Below are 19,060 nucleotides of genomic sequence, written 5' to 3'. Positions count from 1 at the left end.
CATGAGGCAGGAATATGGTAAATGGGAGAGTTAGTAAAGGGAACATCGACCAAATCATGTCAAGCCTTGCAGGTCCTGGTGAGGGCTTGGGATTTTATTGTAGGTTAGAGGCCAAACAGCTGAAGGACACGCAGTGACCCCATCTGAAACAGGATCACTGTGGCTGAGGTATGGAATCAGTGATGAAGAGGGGAGACCATGAGGGAGGCAATTTTCTACTGCTTTGAGGAGATATGGAGAGGTAGAGACCAAACCGAAATCATAGTACTTGGGGACTAGGTAGCTTAGGGACCTTGCCAAACTTCTGAAGGCTTCAGATGAGGAACCAAGACACTACCATATTATGTGATCGACTCTAGGTCACCTGGTCACCAGGAGTATTCAACAATCTGGCCAGTGCTCCTCACATGTCATGTACCCCTCTTTGTCACAGATATACATTTACCTGCATAGTTGGACCTCCCCAAGCAAAAGTATGTCACTTCTTGCCCCCGATCAGCTTTGGTGAAAGTTTGTGAGACCCTAAACTCTTCACATCCATCTCCTGTTGGCTTTTTTTTTTTTTTCATGAGCAATGTGACTATTACTTCCACGGTCCCAAGCTAGGAATTTCTCTATCAGTTTTCTGAGATGCTTCTTTACTAGCAAGATTCTACTTCCTTCAGGCAGAAGCCCTGGGGTTCCCTTTCCCTTCTTGGTGAGTTGAAGAACATTTTTTGACCCTGAGCACTTGCTGGGACCTCTACACACCCAGCCACGTCAGTGGGAATCCTGCCTTTAGACTGAAAACAGCCTAGGCAGTTTCACAGTGGTCCATAGGCAGCTGATCATAAACCCAAGAGAGGTTGAGAACCACGGACATCAGTAGCTTTCAGATGCTGATTTTATTGAAGTGCTCCAACAGGGTCTTTGCTTTACACCTGTCATCTCTTTGTCTTAAAGGTTGCCTGAAAGTTCCCACATTATTTTGGGCAAAGTAGTATGATAATTCTCGACTGGGTGTGTGATTTTTGGTCCTCCCCCAGGGTACAATGGCAACAGCTAGAGCCATTTTTGGTTGTCATAACTAGGGAGAAGGTGCTACTGGTGCACATTGGGGTAAAGGCCAGAGATACTACTAAACATCCTGCACTACCCTGGACACCCCCACATCACAGAGTTACCCATCCCCAACAATTCTGAAATCAAGAAAGGACACAAATAAAATTAGAAATCTATCTTGTGCTTGAAATAAAATAGCAGTTGGGCTGGAAAATTAATGGACATTCTAAAAAAAAGCAATTGGAGTGAAGTATTTGTCAAACGTTTTTGGGTTGCAGTGTATAAAATGTATACTGTGCTTCAGTGCATTCAAACACATAGAAATATGCATGCATGCAAGTGGCTCACAGAACAATACCCACCCTTGTAGAATGCAGAATTTTATATTTTTATATGTTCTGCTCCATTTTTGAAAAATGAATTATTTTTGCAATCCTTTAATGGATTGAAATCTGTGCTATGAATAATACGGGATCAAGAATACAAGGAAATTGAATATAATTTTGAACAATCTATGCATTATCACTGAAAGGCATAAAGTAAGGAAGTATGGGTTATGGAAGTCACCCAAAGGATTAACATCACACCTATTTATTTTTTCCAAATGACTTTTGAGGAGAACTGAAGTATCCCTTTCCCAAAGGGATCATGGTCAAGTCCAGTGATCAGACACACCGATGGCCACCTGTACTTGTACCATGTCCAGTAGAATCAAAGTGTTCTGTTGCACAGAGACAGTGGTTGATTTTGTGGGTGAGAAGACTAAGAGTGGGTTTGGCGAAGGTTTTACAGTGAAGTGACATTAGGGATGACTGGTAAAAGTTGAGTGGTAACTGGGTATGGTGGTGCACATCTGTAATCTCAGTAATTTGGGAGGAAGAGGCAGGAGGATCTCAAGTTGGAAGTCAGCCTGGGCAAAAAAGTTAGCAAGACCCTATCTCAAAATTAAAAGGTCTGAGGTGTAATTCAAGTTATAGAGTGCTTGCCAACCAGATGCAAAGCCCTGGGTTCAATTATGAGTACCTCAAGGGGAAAAAAAAATGTCGAGAGGGATTTTCCCAATGGGACAGGGATGAGGGGTGGAAAATTCAGGCAGGAGATTTTTCTGGGTCCATCGTTGAGAGAGGTGTTAGAGAACATGCCCAGGCATTGTTCAGAGGCGACAAGAGCAGGAGCATAGAGGCAGAGGGTGGACCACCCTGCACCCTGCTGTTGGGCTAATGTGAAGCTACATCCTCTAGCCCTTGCAGTCCTCCTTACTCACAGGATAAAGGCCACCTCTTATCCCTCATGTTCTAAATCTTCCACACTCCAGCCTCAGCCCCAGACAACCCTTCTGGCTATATTGGTCCTGGTTTCACAGCATAAGCTGCCAACAGATGGTAGACCAGTTATCCAACTGTCTCCAGCTATCTACCTGCCTTCCACCTCTTCACTTCTTTTTGCTCAGTAAATTCCATCTGAGTGGTATTTTTCTCAAGGTGTCAGTTTTAAACAACTGCAGAAATAGTTCCATTAGGAAGCAACCTGTGGTGAACCCACCACGCAATTCCATTTGTTATTCAGACAGTGAATTCTCAGTCTTAGCAAACCATGATTTTCTTTCTGATAGAGAATGGTTTTGTGACTCTTTATGCTTAGAAACTTTGACTATACCCTTTGTTCTCCCTCTGGCTCAGTCTTGCTTTAATCAATATGCCAATATTTATTTGAACACAAAACAAATTACTTTTGTTTCTATTTCTTTTGAAAAGGTTTCTTGAGCACAAATTAATCTCGTGACCCAGAGAGAGGATGACTTAGCTCCTGTCACAGAATGGGGTTTACTATTACTACTTTGCATGATATGGATAAAAGTGAAGACTTAGGCCAGTCTTACTGTCCAGATGTAAGACTGACTATCTTTGCATGATGACATACACAGAGAAGAGTGGCTTTCCTCACTGTGGGCTCTCCCTAGCTTTGTTACCCTTGATCTGCTCTGCCTTCAGTGAGGCTACTTATCTGTTACAGTCATGCAGGCTTTTAGAATGTGAGTTTATTCCAGATGTTTGAATATTCAGTAGACCCTTAGTATCTGCCCATATATGGTTCCAAGGGAACCACTATTGAGGAAACCATGCATGCTCAGTGCTGAAATGTGCATGCTTAATTCATTTTTCCCATAATGCCACCCAACTTGTACTGAAGATATACTACATTTCCACACATCTAAACTTTTTACTTTAATTACTTAAATTAAGCACATTGGCTTAATTTTCAGTGGCCCTTTTGACTGGGGAAGATTATTACAACTTTTACTTTGCTTATTGGGGCACTGTATGTTTTGGAGGAGAAATATTTTCACAAAATTACAGTTGCTCAAAACCTCATGTAATAAGGTTTTGAATAAGAGGGCTTACTGCACAGTGGGTCCTTTGGATCTGTCTGGTCCATCCATTGATTCAACCAGACACAGAATGAAAATATTCAGAAGAAATTGGGTCTGTACTGAGCCTGTAAAGACTCTTCTCTTGTCATTATTCTCTAAACAATACAGCATGACAACTGTTTATGTAGTGTTTACATTGTATTAGGTATTATGAGCAATCTAGAGATGATTTATAGTATAGGAGAGGTTGCATAGGTTTCATGCAAATACTATACCATTTTAATTAAGGAACCTGAACATCCACGGATATCAAAATCTGAGGGTTCTAGAACCAATCCCTGGTAGACACCACGGGACTACTGTATTTTAGATAACTGATATTTAACCCATGTGAAAAACGATTTGAGGTTTATACAGCCACACCTTAATTAAAAGAAGTGTGATAATATGATAATAAACCACATAGGTCTTCATATGCCTATATGAAATAGAACAAAGAAACCTCTTGCAATAGTTTTAAGTGGAGTGGGGAGGGGGCAGAGGGGAAGAGACGGTGGGGGTGATCTAACCAATGAACAATATAAGCCTATTTGGAATTGTCACAGTGAATCCTCCCATACAACAGTCTTATCCTAATTTTAAAATTTAAAGGGGAAAAAAAAGAAACCTCATAGTGGCAGAAGACACAGTTATGTCAAGACTAGAGAGGAGGTAGTAACTTAAATCCTGGATATCACTAAACTTGGAGCTTCCTTTTGGCAAAGACAAAAAGGAAATCAGGAAAATATTGTTTTCTGGATACATTTATAAGAAGAAGTTACCAAATGAATTGATAGATGTATTAGGAATATAGAGCATTGTAATGACTAGATTTTTCCTGCTTCTCATTAAAAATTAAAAAGTGTCAACTTGAATTGTAGTTGACTAATGGCATTTCTACAGAGATTAAACTTGACAGAGGAAACCACAGGAAATGAGAAGGATTGATAATTAACATGTTCCTTAGAACTATTCAGCAAATTTCTCCTGTGCATTTTAGAGATTACCACCTAATATATATTGTGCTATTGAATATCAGAGGTTTTCCCTAAAAAACACAGTTCAAAATGATATTTCTACATGATCTTAATTCTTTTTAATTCAGACCCTCTGAAGGTAGAACTTCTTTGCCTTTTGAATTTGCTATACTAAGCCAGATACAATCTGGATAAGTCTCTTCCTGGCCTGTGCATTTCAGCACCAGGTGTTTCTTTACTTGCCCAATTTCTTGTCTACAAAGACTCTCGAGTCCTAAAGTTTGTTTCTTTATACTGTCAAACTTTTGTCAGTTTATATCTAAGCATATATCTCTTATTTTTAACCTATCCTCAGGGTTTTTTTCCCAGCTCAGACTAAGGTGTTTAAAAAAGTTATTATTTAGGCTGCATATCTTTCTACTTATTTATTTAATTGGCATGTAATACTAGTACATATTTATGAGGTACAGTGTGATAATTTGATATATGTCTACCATGTACACTGATCAACTCAGAGCAATCAGCATTTCTACTTCCTTCATTAATTCTGTGTTCTGAAACTTTTAAATTCCTCATTTTAATATAATACATAACAATTGTTGTAAACTGTTCTATTGTGCTATAGAACACAAGAACTTAGTTTTATGTTATTGATCTGTCTTTCTGTTCCCATTATTCTGGTAAATATCAAGGAAATGTCCATAATCCCTTAGTTTGGATCTAGTTCTGCAGATCCCACCATAGTAGAAACATAGCCCTATATTGGTTCACTTCATTCAGACTGGAAGGAAATGGTTCAGGCAGGATGTTTGGAGGAGAAGGAGGAGAAAGGGAAGCTGTGGAGGATCCTTGCATGCCCTCTGGGTCCTGCACTGCTAAGGCTGCTCTTTGGCCTTCCTCATGTGACCTTCTGGAGGTCATGTAGCTGGTCTGTCATGATACATCCTCCCAGCATGCACTCGGTCACAGTATTTCCCCAGAGAAGATCCTGTTCATTGAGTTCTTTGATGACCATCTATGTCACTTAGAAGTGCATTAGCTTCTGCAGTTCCAGCCTTCACAGCCGCGTTCATTGCCCAAGACCAGGTCACAGGAATGGGAGTTCCAATGGACTTCCCCTTGCAGCTCAGAGGCCCAAACTTTCATAACTCCCCCAGAAACCAGTATTTAACTTCCATAGTGGAAACAATGGAGTCAGATGAAGGAGTTGATATTGGAATATCTACCATCCCAAAGTCAGGCAGAGATTATCACACTGAGGCCCTCAGCCATGGTTGAACCAGTTCAGTCGTTTTTAGACAGAATAACAGGGCTGACTTCCCTTGAACAGATGGCCCAAGCCAAAGTGACTTCATGTAAAGGAGACACTTGGAACCCTGGCTCCAGCAAGAGCTCTGGGTTTGGATTCTTGTCTAGGAACATTCTGCAGAATGATTTCCTCAAGATCCAGAAAAGGATTATCCGAAGGCTTGAAGCTCTGTGTGGTATGCTTACACCTGACCTTCTTGCTCAGAATGAAAGGCTGCTGGTGTGTACTTGCATTGTGTTTGAACTGTCATTTTTCCTATTTCCCAAACATTTTGTAAGCTCCTACAGTATTCCATGAGTGAGTGAGGTTTTCTTGGTCCAATGGAAACCAAAATAGGTGGTGTTACTTCCTTCAAGTGTTTTGCAATCCCGGGGAAAGTCTTATGTATGAAGTCATCACACAAATAAACAAGTGTTTGCAGCTCATAATGCTCTAAAGCAGAGATCCATGAAAACATACAAAAAGGACCTAGCCTTAGAAAGCAATTTTGAAGCTGGGCATCAGTGACTCACACCTAATCCTAGCAATTTGGCAGGCTGAGATCAGGAGGATCAAAATTTGAAGCCAGCTTGGGAAAATAGTTCACGAGACCCTATCTCAAAAATACCTAACACAAAAAAGGACTGGAGGAGTAGCTCAAGTGGTAAAGTGCCTGCCTAACAAGTATGAGGCTCTGAGTTCAAACCCCAGTACCCCATTTAATCAACCAATTCTTGAACAAAATCACTGAGGAGATGACCCAGTTTCTGTCTCTGACTTATCTCATGGGGAGCTCCTTCTCTCCAACCATTCTTACTCTGATGGCTGTTGGCATTTGGTGGAGACTCAATTAGCATCACTTTCCTTCTTCGTCCACTTTCAGAATCATATGAGAGATAAAACAACACAATTAGCAGACAGGGAATCAAATGCCATTCTTATTTCTTATTTTTTTAATTGGTGGATATTAATTGTATTAAGGGGTTTCATCGTGACATTTCCGTAGACAATGTACTTTGATCATATTCACCTCTCCATTACTCCCTCTTATCCCACTTCCCCTTCCCCTCTTCTCTTTCTCTTCCACTTCCCTAGTAGTCCCCTCTCTGTTTTCATGACTTTTTGTTTTTGTCCCCCCCCACCACAACTTCAACAAATGAGAGAAAACAAGTGATACTTGCATTTTTATGGGACTGGCTTCACTTAACATGATGATCTCCCATTCCGTCTGTTTTCCAGCAATGACAAAATTTCATTCCTCTTAATGGTCAAGTAAAGCTCCATTGTGTGTATATGTACCACATTTAAAAATCCATTCATCCATTGATGGCCACCTAGGCTAATACCATAGTATGGCTTTGTGTATAGTGCCATGATAAGCATAGGTGTGCAGGTGTCTCTATTGTAATCCATTTAATAAATGGGCAAGTTAACTGAACAGACACTTCTCAAATGAAAAAGTACAAATGGCTAATAAACACATAAGCTAACATCCTTAGCCATCAGGGAAATGTAAATCAAAATTACATTGAGAGTCCATCTTACCCCAGTCAGAATGACTATCATCAAGAAAATAAATCATAACAAATGCTGGTGATGATGTGAGAGAAAAAAGAGCTTCTAATCACTGCTGGTGGGACTATAAATTAATGTGATACTGTGGAAATCAGTATGGAGGCTCCTCAAAAAGCTAAATATAAAACTACCATATTATCCAGCCATACTGCTCCTACATATATGCCCAAAAGAATCAAAGCCATCCTTACTTCTGCTAAAGACTGGGTAGAAGGCCTGGCTTACTCTAAGAGCCAAGAACAAGCTTGCAAATATCCCTCTCCTTAGTGTAGACTCTGGGACAACACACATGAGGGGTGGCCTGGGTTTGTTTGCACAGATGTCACACCTGCCCAGACCACTGCTTTCCTTTACTTCCAGTGGAAATGGAAAGGCAGGAGGGACCACATTTGCTCCCAATTGCTCCCCCTCCCCGAGGTCCTTTGGTAGATTAGCTTATCTCAGTTCAGAAACATGACCTAATGCTTCCAACCCAGCAGCTTGGACCCTGCCTCTATCTCTGTAGTAAAGGGAAAGGTTGCACAAGAATCCACCAGAACTTGGAGAGACTCTCTCATCATGATGGGAACGCTGAGTGGGAATAACTATTCTCTCCCTCATTGTTGCCAAGAGCTGTTAAGAGAAGGTACAACTTGAGCCTGTCAGATGAAGATGGATTCCGATCAGAGACAACAGATTGCATCTTCTAGACGACTTAGAAACGCAAAGCTCCAACCCCTATATGAAACTAAGTCCTTTCACTTTTTCATCCAAGTACCTTGTTTCTAGTTGTTTCTTTTTCAACCTTGCCTGATGTGATAGATGTGATGTTATAGATGTCTGAGTCAACAGTGTGAATTCTAGGGTCATAAATGTTAGTCCCAGAAAGGATCTTATAGGTCATGATATCTAATCCTGGTCCTTACATTTTTTGGAAAACATGAGACCCAGAAAGTGTAAGTGATTTACGTAAGATCGCAGAACAGTTAGTGCTCCTCTCTCAACTGTTTGGGCCTGTGGCCAGAGATATTTCCAAATATAATATGTTTATAAATCAGAGAAATTCACAGTTTATAGAAACCCATAATTCTTTATAAAAACAAATATATATATAGACTTTTTAAATAAAAGTTGTCCTTCTATCTACTAACAAAAATTTGTATTTTGTTATCATTTTCTCTCATAATGGAATAGCCTCTGAATTTGTTTTGCATTCAGTCTGTGGTTTGACTATTCTGGTTCTAATAAATGTCTCCTTTTTAATGTTCTCTTTTCTTAATTAACAAAGTGCCAAGTAGAAAGAGATAAGTTATGCACTTTAATTACAATAACCCCAGGCTACTGGGAGAATTCTTATCACTGGCTTGGACTGTACATTCTGTGCTCACTTAAAATATAGTGTTGGTTTAAAAAAAAAGAAAGAAGAAAAACTTCCTGTAAATACAGGTTTGAGATTCAAGGTGGAGGGGCTATCACCCAGCACCATCAGGAAATAAGATCTGTGGGCTTCAGTTCCAAGCTTCTTGGAGTCCTGCTCTGCCTGGTCCTCTTTATGCTCATTTTCTTCCTAGTAAAAATGGGAAGACTATTAGTCTGGGTCATGACGAGGGACAGGGAGTTTGGGATGCTGCAAAGGGACTCAGGTGCAACATCCAGAGTCCAGTGTTCTACATCCGCTCTGCCCCAGATGCGCTGTCTCTCTGAGCCTCAGTTTACTCCTCTGTAAAGTAGACTGGCCATGGAGGCTGATCTCTAAGATCTTCCTGTGAAAGTGACACATTTCCTTGGCTCTGAGTCCTTGTAATTCCATGTTCCTTTCCACACCCTCATTTCATATCCATTATTTTCCCAAACTGAAAAACCTCTAGTTTCAACGTGTCTAAACAGAAACAATTCTTGAGGGTACCCATTGGATAACTTATTTTACTTGTCAAAATGAGCAGAGAAGATAGAATTATTTCCATTCACATCATAGCTATGGCAATACATTCATGGTCTTTTTCTGTAAGGAGTTTCATTCAGGATAGACAAGTTCCTAGGGCAGATGAACAGGCAGCCAGAGACCTTGGCTACCTACACTCCTCCCCAGCTTCTCTATAGTCTAGGTCTTTCTGAAAACAGGCTCTAGCTTGGCTCAGATACTTGATGCCAAAACATATTTATGATCAGGTATTATGGGTATTGAAGTAAGGGCCATATGATCTAGTTCAAGTCTGGGATGTATGACCTTAGTTTTAAGTGAGATGTATGACCTTAGTGTTAAGTCAGTTGTCCTCTAGGACCTCAATTTCCACATTGGTGAAATGAGAAGTTTGGACCAGATGGAGTCTAAGGTCTCTTCTATCCCCAAACTTCTAGTTCTGAGTTAGAAAAAGAGGCATGATTAGAGGCAGTTTGGAGAGAGTGTCTTTGGTCTTGGGGTCAGACTCCTACAATGTAAAGCTCCCTCTCCAGTTAGTTCTTCACTTAAATAGGGATGGCCAACTGAGCCAGGACATGGTAGAGATAGTCTCTATCATATGCAGCATTGTAGGGACTGTCCTCTTTGCCTGAGAGAGGTCTAGGCCTTTGATGAGTACACCATCACATACATGGAAAAAGGGAAGGCATATCAAGAAGTCTAAAATAAGGCTTCTGCCCTTACAGGATTCACAGTTGATTTGGTAAACACAAGAGTAGTATTCTAAGCCTGGGCATCCAGAAGCTATAAATACTACCCTAGACATCCACTGATGTCATCAAGCATATTCTGAGCTCAAGATAAGGTAAGATCAGAAAAGGGAGGAGGTTAGGTCTATTCAAGGAGAATATGATGAAATGGCCAATGGATCTTTGTTTCTCCATATTCTGTGGAGTTATCTTTTTTTTTCCCCCAGAAGAGTCTGATGTTCTGTTTTTAAAATGTCACTTGATTTGGGTCTTTATGTTACACATTCAGCTCTGTCTGCAAAGAATGAAGAGCAACTGGAGGGATGGACAGGCTATATATAAGGAAATAGGAGAAGGAACAAAGTGGCATTGTGGAGAAGAACATTAACCAAATCCTTGAGATAAGAAAATACAAGATATGGGCTAGACAGAAAACAGAAGGTATGTTAAGGAGACAACTGGTAGACCAATTTGGCCATAAATATGGCTTTTAGAGAAGAAAAAAAAGAAACACAATTTGGAGTCATTATAAGTCAAAAGAGAGACCAAAGACAAACGTAACCCTGTTGTTTACTACCTGCTTACCTTTGAGCAAGTTACTTTATTTCTCTGTCTATCTCCATCTGGTAAAATAGGAGTAATAATACCAATTTCATGAGATTTTGTGAGTGTTAATAGAAACAATGGATGAAAAGTTTCTGGCCCACTGAAAATGATCAATATATTTCAATGTTTCAAATCCCAGAACAACTTTTACAGTGACTTCTTGTACTACAGGAAACTAGAATTTAAGCAACTGGATAGACTTTGGATCTGAACTAAGCTGTGTCAGTCACAAAGTCTTCAATTTTAGGCAAATTACTTACCTTCTCTTAGCTTCTTTAGCTATTTTAATATTCTTTTCTGCAAAATTTTAGTATTTCTTTAGCTATTTTTTAGTATTCTTTTCAGCAAAATTGAATTAATCATACTTACTTTGCAGGATTATTGAAAGGCTTAGAAATATATTTTGTTAAGTTGGGGAGAGACATTAGGATTCAATAAAAAATGATGATGGGGAAAGAAGGAGGAAAAAAAGAGGAATTTTTATAGTGGTGATCCTTGAATTCTTGTCCAAGGAGTCTAGAATTTATCTTGCAGGCAATAGACACTGGAGATACTTTTGCAGATAGGATACCATAAGATGAAGATGAAGAGAAACTTAACATTGATTCAAATATGTTCGAGAGTGTCAAGACTATGTACAGGACAAGGGAGAACACCCAAACCAACTTTCTTTATGTATGTTATATAATTCTTTTACTACCAAATAGATGCTTTCTTCTGAAATCCATCAACTATGAACACATGAGAGATAGAAATGGAGAGTGGGGAAGGGACAGAGAAAAGAAAGAGAGGCCAGGAGATGGCTAAAAAGAAACGAGAGGAGGGAGCTCTTTCCAAGGGTCTCTTTGCTTTCTGTGTGAAGACATCTGGCATACAGCTGTGCTGCATGCAGATTTCTTGAGAGAACACACATCTGTGCAGAAATCAGGCATCATTTGAAGGTTTGAATTTTCAGCTGATGAATGGGCTATTTTCAGTGCAGTTGTGGTGGGGGTCAGAGCATTACCTCCCCTGTGTTATTGCTTCTCCAGTAAGACATGCCTGGACACCCGAGAATGGCTCATTCCTCCCTACGTCCGAATCATCTGTAGACAACATTTCTTGTCTCTTTCTGGTCCAGTAGGAGTTGGATGGTCAACAGCATCCCCTTGACTACAATGACATTCTGGCTTGTCCTCCAGTCCATCTTCAGTCTGCTTGATGGTTTGCTGAGAATAGTGCTATGGTCCAAATGTCTCCACATTTGTAACCCCTTATGTGATAGTTTTAAGAGCTGAGGCCTCTGGGAAGTGATTAGGTCATGTGGATGAAGCCCTCATGATTGGGGTTTGTGCTTTCATGTCTGAGGCTTGAGGTCTGTGCCATGTGAGGACACAGACCAGGCACTGTCTGTGAAGGACACTGACTCAGTCTGCTGTGCCTTGTTCTGGGGCTTCTGAGACTCCAGAGCTGGAAGGGAAAAGTGTTAGTGTTGTTGATATGCCACCCAATTTATGCTATTTTTGTTTTAGTAGTCCAAACCAACTAAGACAAGGTGAGTGGTTTTATTTTTGTGAGAAAGGTGTTTGGTGTAGCTGATTTTAAAAGTGGACTATCTTTATGAAGTTTAGTTCATAGGTTTTGTGTTTATTTTTGAGACAGGGTGTCACTATGTAGTCCAGGCTGACTTCAAACTCGGGACCACCTCTGCCTCAACCTCCCTAGTGCTGGAATTACCGTTATCTGCCATCATGCCCGACTGTTTATGTTTTTAATGTCATCTTCCTTTTTTCGCCAGTTGTCCAAACACTGAATATCTAATAATTAATGGGCGTTAGCAACTGCCAAAGTCTGTCTCTGGTTGACAGAGTTGTTTCTGCCCCAGAATCTGGTGCCTGGTGTACTCAGCTCCCAGTTAGTCCCTGTGCCCACACAAACCCCAAGCCCACTGTGAGGAAGTGGGGCACGCTTTTCAAGGATGCAGCTCCTGGTGGTGTGATGTGTACTTTGTGAATGACAACTCAGTAAGAATGCTGATCTGTCAACCCTCCCAGAGGACAATGGCTCGTATTGTCCCCTAGGAGTTTTGCTGAACATAGTTCTGATTATTGTCCTCCTAAGATGGACAGGAATGGTTGATCCCCAAGATGCCACATAGTGCTAGTTCTTTATGGATGTGAAGTGTTTTTTATAACTGCTTTTCCTTGTTTTAAGGAACTTTTAATGAAATACTTCATATATATAAATATATATTTTTTACATTTATAAAACATATATGTTATATAACATTATATAAATATGTAATATTCATATATAATATGAGCATAAGGCCCCTGCCTGTCACACCTCATTCACATCTCTCTTTTGTGATTGTCATTGTCTTACTTTTCTTAAAAGAGTTTAAATTACATATATAATATCCCTACATAATACATGAAATTTTACTTGCTGCTGACTTTTATTATATACATGGCATCAAAGTGGGTGACTTTTTTTGCAAACTTGCATCTTATGCATTAAGTCACATGAGATGAAACGTTTGTGCATTAAATGCTCATTTATGCATTCCTAGAATGGCGTGTAGCGTGCACTCCATTCTATAATTTATCCATTTTCTATGATGAACATTCAGGGTATTCTTATAAATAATGAATTTGGGTATTTTTGCTATTACAAATTCTGATGTTATGAACTTGTTTTTCATATCTGTAAGTACACACATGAATGAGTTCTGTCAGTTCTGTAGGTTGGGTTGGGACTTCTAGGTCAAAGTATAAACATTTTTGACTTAATTTTAACTATTTCCAAGTGTCCAGCAAAGTGGTTGCTCCCATTTACAGGACCAATGTCAGGGTGAGAGAGTCCCTGCAGAGCCCATTCCTTGTAATATTTTTTACTACCTAACTCACAGTTTTGCCAGTCCTTTTTTTTTTTTTTGCAGTAGTAGGAATTGAACTCAGGGCCTTGTGCTTGCTAGGCAAGTGCTATATCACCTAAGCCATGTCCTCAGCCCTTTTGCTTTTAGTTTGTTTTGCAGATAGGGTCTTATACTAAGTTTGCCTGGGCTGGCCTCCCACTGTGGTCTTCCTATTTCTGGCTCCAGAGTAGTTGGGATTACAAGTGTGTACCACCATGCCAGGCCTGTTTTTCCAGTCTTGTCAGTATAAAATGGCAGTTTTTTCTGTTAGTGATTGGCATTTTCTTGGATACTAGTGAAAAGAAACATTTTCCCTATTCCTTCATTGATGCTTTCTTTCTCCTCTGTGTTGAATTCCTTTGATGTTTCCAACACAAGCCGGCATTCAGCAAGCTCTGTATGTGGCTGAGTTAGGATGGAAAATGGAGCCATGTCCTAAGTTGACGGAAAATGTGCTGCTTTTCTTTGTGAAGGTCCTGAGGAGGTAGGAAGCGGCCGCTATGGACCTCGTTACATCACCGACGTTGGAGTCAGTGAGGATGACGATGGATTTGAAGACGACCTAGATCTGGATATCTCCTTTGAGGAGGTAGCTCTTCTCTTAAACCCAGGGGCTCCTGTTTTCTTCCTGAACAAGACGATTACATTGACACCTAATTTGGCCCATTTGCTTCCCCTCTGAGGCTGCAGGGGAGAGGCAGTCATAAACTAGTAGTAGGGAGGCATGAAGGCTGAGGTGTAGAGACACCTGCCCCCTGCCCTCTGCCCTCTATTCCTGCCCCCTGCCCCCTGCCCCTCTAGCAAAAACACATGCAGGTTTCCCACCAGCGAAATTTAATAAAATCAGGCATTCTAAGGAAATGAACAATTTCTTGATAAAGTAATGAATCTTTGTAATAATGTAACGAGACTAAGTCATATAATATCAACTTTGCCACTGATTTCCTGAGTAATACAGGCAAGGTACTCATGGATTCTCAGGTACTTCATCCATCAATTGGGGTCAGTGCTTCTACCTCACCTGTATCCCAGGAGTTTTCAAACTATTAACAGTGGCCACATTTTCAGATGTGAAAATTAGGTAAGAACCACAAATGAAACAGTCTCATTACCACACTCTGTGTTTATGCTAAACCCTTTTCCTTCCCTGGCTTTAGGTTAAACCACTTCCTGCTACCAAAGAAGGGAATAAGAAATTCTTGGTAGAATCCAAGATGACGTCTCTGTCCAACCCAAAGACCTTTTCCCAGCATGCTCCACCTACCTCAGCATCTGTCCCTGTGACCATGGTGGCTGTCCCTCCCACTCCTGTCAAACGAGAAGGGAAGAGCAGTGTGGCCATGGTGTCCAGGCTCTTTGACATGTCCTGTGATGAAGCCCTCTGCTCTGCGGACAGCTTTTGTGTCAATGACTACACCTGGGGGGGCTCCCGGTGTCATTGCAACTTGGGCAAAGGTGGCGAGGGCTGCTCAGAAGGTAGGCCCCCTCAAGAAGGGAAGAACATGGTGGTGGGTTGGCCCTATGGAGAGCCAGAGGGCAGTGTTTTGATGCAAGTATAGTTTTCTTTTAGTCCCTTTTGTAGGGTAGGCCCTTTAATGTTGGTCATTAAATCAGCTGTACAAGGCAAAGTGAGAAGCAACATCCATTGCTCCTAGTGAGAGAACTGTCCTATGTCTATGCGTGTCAAACATGTCATCTTAGCACTCATTAAATTATCTATAGGGCACCTGGGGAGGTGATCTGTACCATTGTCACATCCCTACCAAAAAGGCAGGCTAGACATGGGCAGCAGGGCTAAGAAGGATAATAGTTGGGCCTGCTTATTTTACACAAATGTGTAGCTGGCAAGTGAGTGGTGGTGGTCTCATGGGCATTGATTTCTTTTTAGGGAAGTCAGTACCAATCTCTGAAAAATTCACATTTTTCCAAAGAATTTCTGAAGTTCCAAGTCCCCACGAGTGAGAATAGCAGGTGTAAAAAGCAGAGAAAGGAAAGTTAAGTTTAACAGATTAGCAAAGTTTTCACTGTGTGACATCAGGCAATGATTCGTATTGATTTTTGCTTCTGAAGAAATGAGGAAATGGCTTTCTATCTTGTCATTTTTCTTTTCAGATGTTGTTATACAGTATCCTCAGTTCTTTGGTCACTCCTATGTGACCTTTGAGCCGCTGAAAAACTCCTATCAGGCATTTCAAATCACTCTGGAATTCAGGGTAAGAGGGATTAGGCATTGACGAGTGCTTATTGGACACCTTGACACATCAAAAATAAGGGGAGAGGACACAAGAGGCAGGGGGAGCCATCAAAGGTTCGATATAACACGGAGTCTGTCTTTAAACTAGTTCACAAGATCTAGCAGGAACAGTGGGCACATTGAAAACAATCAGGTGTACACAGAGAGCGGGGAGTGTTGTATATTACCAACCATGCATGACCCAAAGGTTCCCAGTGAGAATGTTGGCATCCAACGCATTAGTGACTCCTCCCTGGTCAGGATTTCAGAAGTAGCTATGCATTCCCCATTCCAAAATCCCTTTTACAGGGATGTCTTTGTTCATTGTGATGGCTATCACTGAAACTCTAGAAAACTGTACTCTACACATCCCCAGCATATTGTGAGAGCCCAGTGAAGGCTGTGTTCAGAATCAACTGCAAATAAGAATTCAGTTAGTGGCCAGCTTAATGTGATTCATTTCAGTATCTTCTAAGAAGCAAAAGGTTTGGAGGTCTGGAAACAAGTCCCTCTTGAGGTCACAGACACAGAGTTGAGTGTCCAAAAGACTGCACATCCTTATCTGTACCCAGCCAGTGTGGTTCTCAGCTAGGTTGTTTGTAGTATCCTGATGGAAGGAAAGAAACAAATTTGCATACCTCCCAGAGGGAAGGATGAATAGCAGAAGAAAAAAAAAAAAGAAGGGAAAAAAATAGAATGCTGTTTGGTGACAATAGAAATTGGTGGGCACAAGCAATGTGCTCTCTGTGACCATGGGCTTTGCACACATGGATTTTGGGAGGCTCTGCAGGTGCATGCATAAGGCCAAGTAAAGAACAGGTCAGAGATTGGACCCTTCTCTCACTTACTGCCTCTATTTAATGAAAACGATCTGGGACTGGGATCTGAGAATTAACTAGAGTCGACATGCTTGCTGCTTTATAAATAGGGCCATACAGGGGGATGCTCAGGTTGGGTATTCATGAGTGCTTCCAGATGGTGCTTTGTGGCAGAGGAGGTGGTCATTGTTCATGTGGCTTTTGTTTGTGTACTCACAGGCAGAGGCAGAAGATGGCTTGCTGCTCTACTGTGGGGAGAATGAACATGGAAGAGGGGATTTCATGTCTCTGGCTGTCATCCGACGTTCCCTCCAGTTCAGGTAACTCCTGTCAAAAGCCCTTCTGTTTTTTAAAAATTCTACTTGATATTATATTTACCCTTTATTGTGTGAATATGATAGATGCAGGCAGATTCCAGTAGATACAGAAATAATGTGTAGAAGATGAGTGTGGACCAGCTTCCTAAATGCTGGAGTGTCAGGATTGAAGGGTAACCTCTGAAACTTGAGTTTTGGAACCCTGTCACCATTCCTTCATTCAATAGCAAATATATCTGGAGCACCCATGGTGGGGATGCAGCAGTGAGTCAGAGGTCAAACCCCTTCTCTCCTGGAATTCTAGTGGATGTGATAGAAATAAGGCTGGAATCTTTTCCTAGGCTCCTTTGTGGCAATTAGGACTGGTGGCTGGCCATCGTGGGCAGAGAGGAGCCTACAACTTCCTAAGGGTTCACAAAGGCTTAAAACCTATCCATACCTTCCCCAAGGGCTGTGGTAAACCTTTGGCTTGCATCTTCTGCCCAGATCATTTCTTCCCCAGCACACTTTGGAAGCCACCTTTAGATAATGTTAAGAGTTGTATGGAGGAGTGTGTTTGTGAGTAACCAATAGGCATCAGCCTTTACTTTCTCCATTGTGCACTGGCTAAGATCCTAATGGTGCCAATTTTCCTGTTGCCTGACCTTCTGCAAAGGGTGTGAGCTCTCCAATCCAGCATTTCCTCATAGGGATATGAAGGGGACTAAACGAGTTCGTCCATACCCCTGTTTGGAGCTGTGCCTCCCCACAGCAAGCACTCAAAAACATCAACTGTCATTGTCTCTTTAAATTACTTCATCACAAAAAATATTTTAGCTAACTTGAAGACTTTTCAGGATCCCATTCGGGCTACAGAATGGGCCCCCATCCTTGGCTAGATGATTTGGAAGTTTGATGGTGACCCCAGGATCAGAAGGGACAGATGCACTGGCATGTATTGGCTGGTAGCAGCACTTAGGCTCCACAGTTCTTACTGAGCGATGCTGACATCCAACTTCATGAAGCCTGTCCACCTCATCCCACCCTAGTAAGGGTCTGAGAGAAAAGGAGGCCATGAGAAGTGGGCTGCAGATGATACAAATCTTAATACTGACAACTCCCATCATGCCTCCTTTACAAGAAGCAACTTCAGGATCCATGTGGAAGTGGCATAGTGGCTGTTTAGAAGTTGACTAGAAAGGACTAAAATTCTACCTGTCAGATGTAGTGACCATTAAGGAGGGCATGGAGAAGGTGGGGGAAAAAACAATAATGTAGCCATCAGAGCATACTTCTCTGTCCCCCTCCTGGCCCCAACCCAGAGCCTCCTATGGAAACCCTACCTTTATGTGAGCCTGGCAGAACACAGATGGCAGGCTAGCCTGCTTGCCAAAATGGGTGTAAAGACTGGGATTTCTACAGTTTATTAATATCACAGAGCCTGTCATTTGAGAGCTAGGAGAGTCCCCAGAGAAATCCCTGGAAGCAGAGGGGATCACGCTCCAGTTTTCCCAGTCTCAAATCTGCTTTCAGCATCTGGCAATCTCTGGATAAGAGTGGGCCTTAGCTTCCCACCATCTTCTGAGCAGCAGAGATGATGAGGTTACAAAGACCCTCCATTGAATGCCTCCATGGCAGATTAAGGATAAGTGGGCAGATGCATACAGGGCAGATGCATCTGTTTTTTCCGTGCATGGAGTTAAATGACTTTTGATATCAGAGACATAACTGAACAGATCAATGATAGTGTCAGGAACTGTGATGTTCATGGTGTCTGAAAACATGTTGACCTGGTTGATCCTAGCATCTTCCTTCCCTTTTCCTCTTCCCACAGGTTTAATTGTGGAACTGGGGTTGCTATCATCCTAAGTAAGACCAAAATCAAACTGGGGGCATGGCATACAGTCACACTCTATAGAGATGGGCTAAATGGGCTGTTGCAACTGAACAATGGCACCCCGGTGACAGGCCAGTCCCAGGTGAGTGTGAGCTTACACCCTCCCCACCCCAACTAGCACCCACCTTTAGTATCCTGAGAGGGTCTCACTGAAGAGACCCGAGGCAGAATGGCAGGATGCAAGTTCTGGTCGGGCTCCAGGAAGCCCATTTTTCATAGAAATCTCACACAACTGATCTCTGATGGACTCCTGCTTGGCCTTATCATCCGCCCCACACCTACTGAGGAGAAGCCTTGAACATGGGGCCTCATTGCTGCTGGGTGCACAGGTACATATCTTATACGCAAGGACATGTTCTTTCTACAAGGGCATCAAAGACAGAGGTTGAGAAAGG

The 19,060-nt window shown here is 41.6% G+C and overlaps 1 protein-coding gene across 1 annotated transcript in view; it reads left to right on the top strand.

Annotated features, from left to right (window-relative positions):
- Egflam (EGF like, fibronectin type III and laminin G domains) overlaps positions 1-19,060 on the top strand; it is a 159,204-nt gene that overhangs the window by 100,158 nt on the left and 39,986 nt on the right. Inside the window, exons 7-11 of the mRNA XM_074077576.1 lie at positions 13,895-14,010; positions 14,579-14,897; positions 15,534-15,634; positions 16,692-16,792; positions 18,603-18,747. Of these exons, the coding sequence (XP_073933677.1) occupies positions 13,895-14,010; positions 14,579-14,897; positions 15,534-15,634; positions 16,692-16,792; positions 18,603-18,747 (782 nt within the window). The remainder of the gene's footprint in view (positions 1-13,894; positions 14,011-14,578; positions 14,898-15,533; positions 15,635-16,691; positions 16,793-18,602; positions 18,748-19,060) is intronic.

Source organism: Castor canadensis, chromosome 6 (genome assembly GCF_047511655.1).
Source record: "Castor canadensis chromosome 6, mCasCan1.hap1v2, whole genome shotgun sequence".
Taxonomy (NCBI): Eukaryota; Metazoa; Chordata; class Mammalia; order Rodentia; family Castoridae; genus Castor; species Castor canadensis.
The sequence above is the reverse complement of the archived record's forward strand: the minus strand, read 5'-3'. Positions and strand labels throughout refer to the sequence as shown.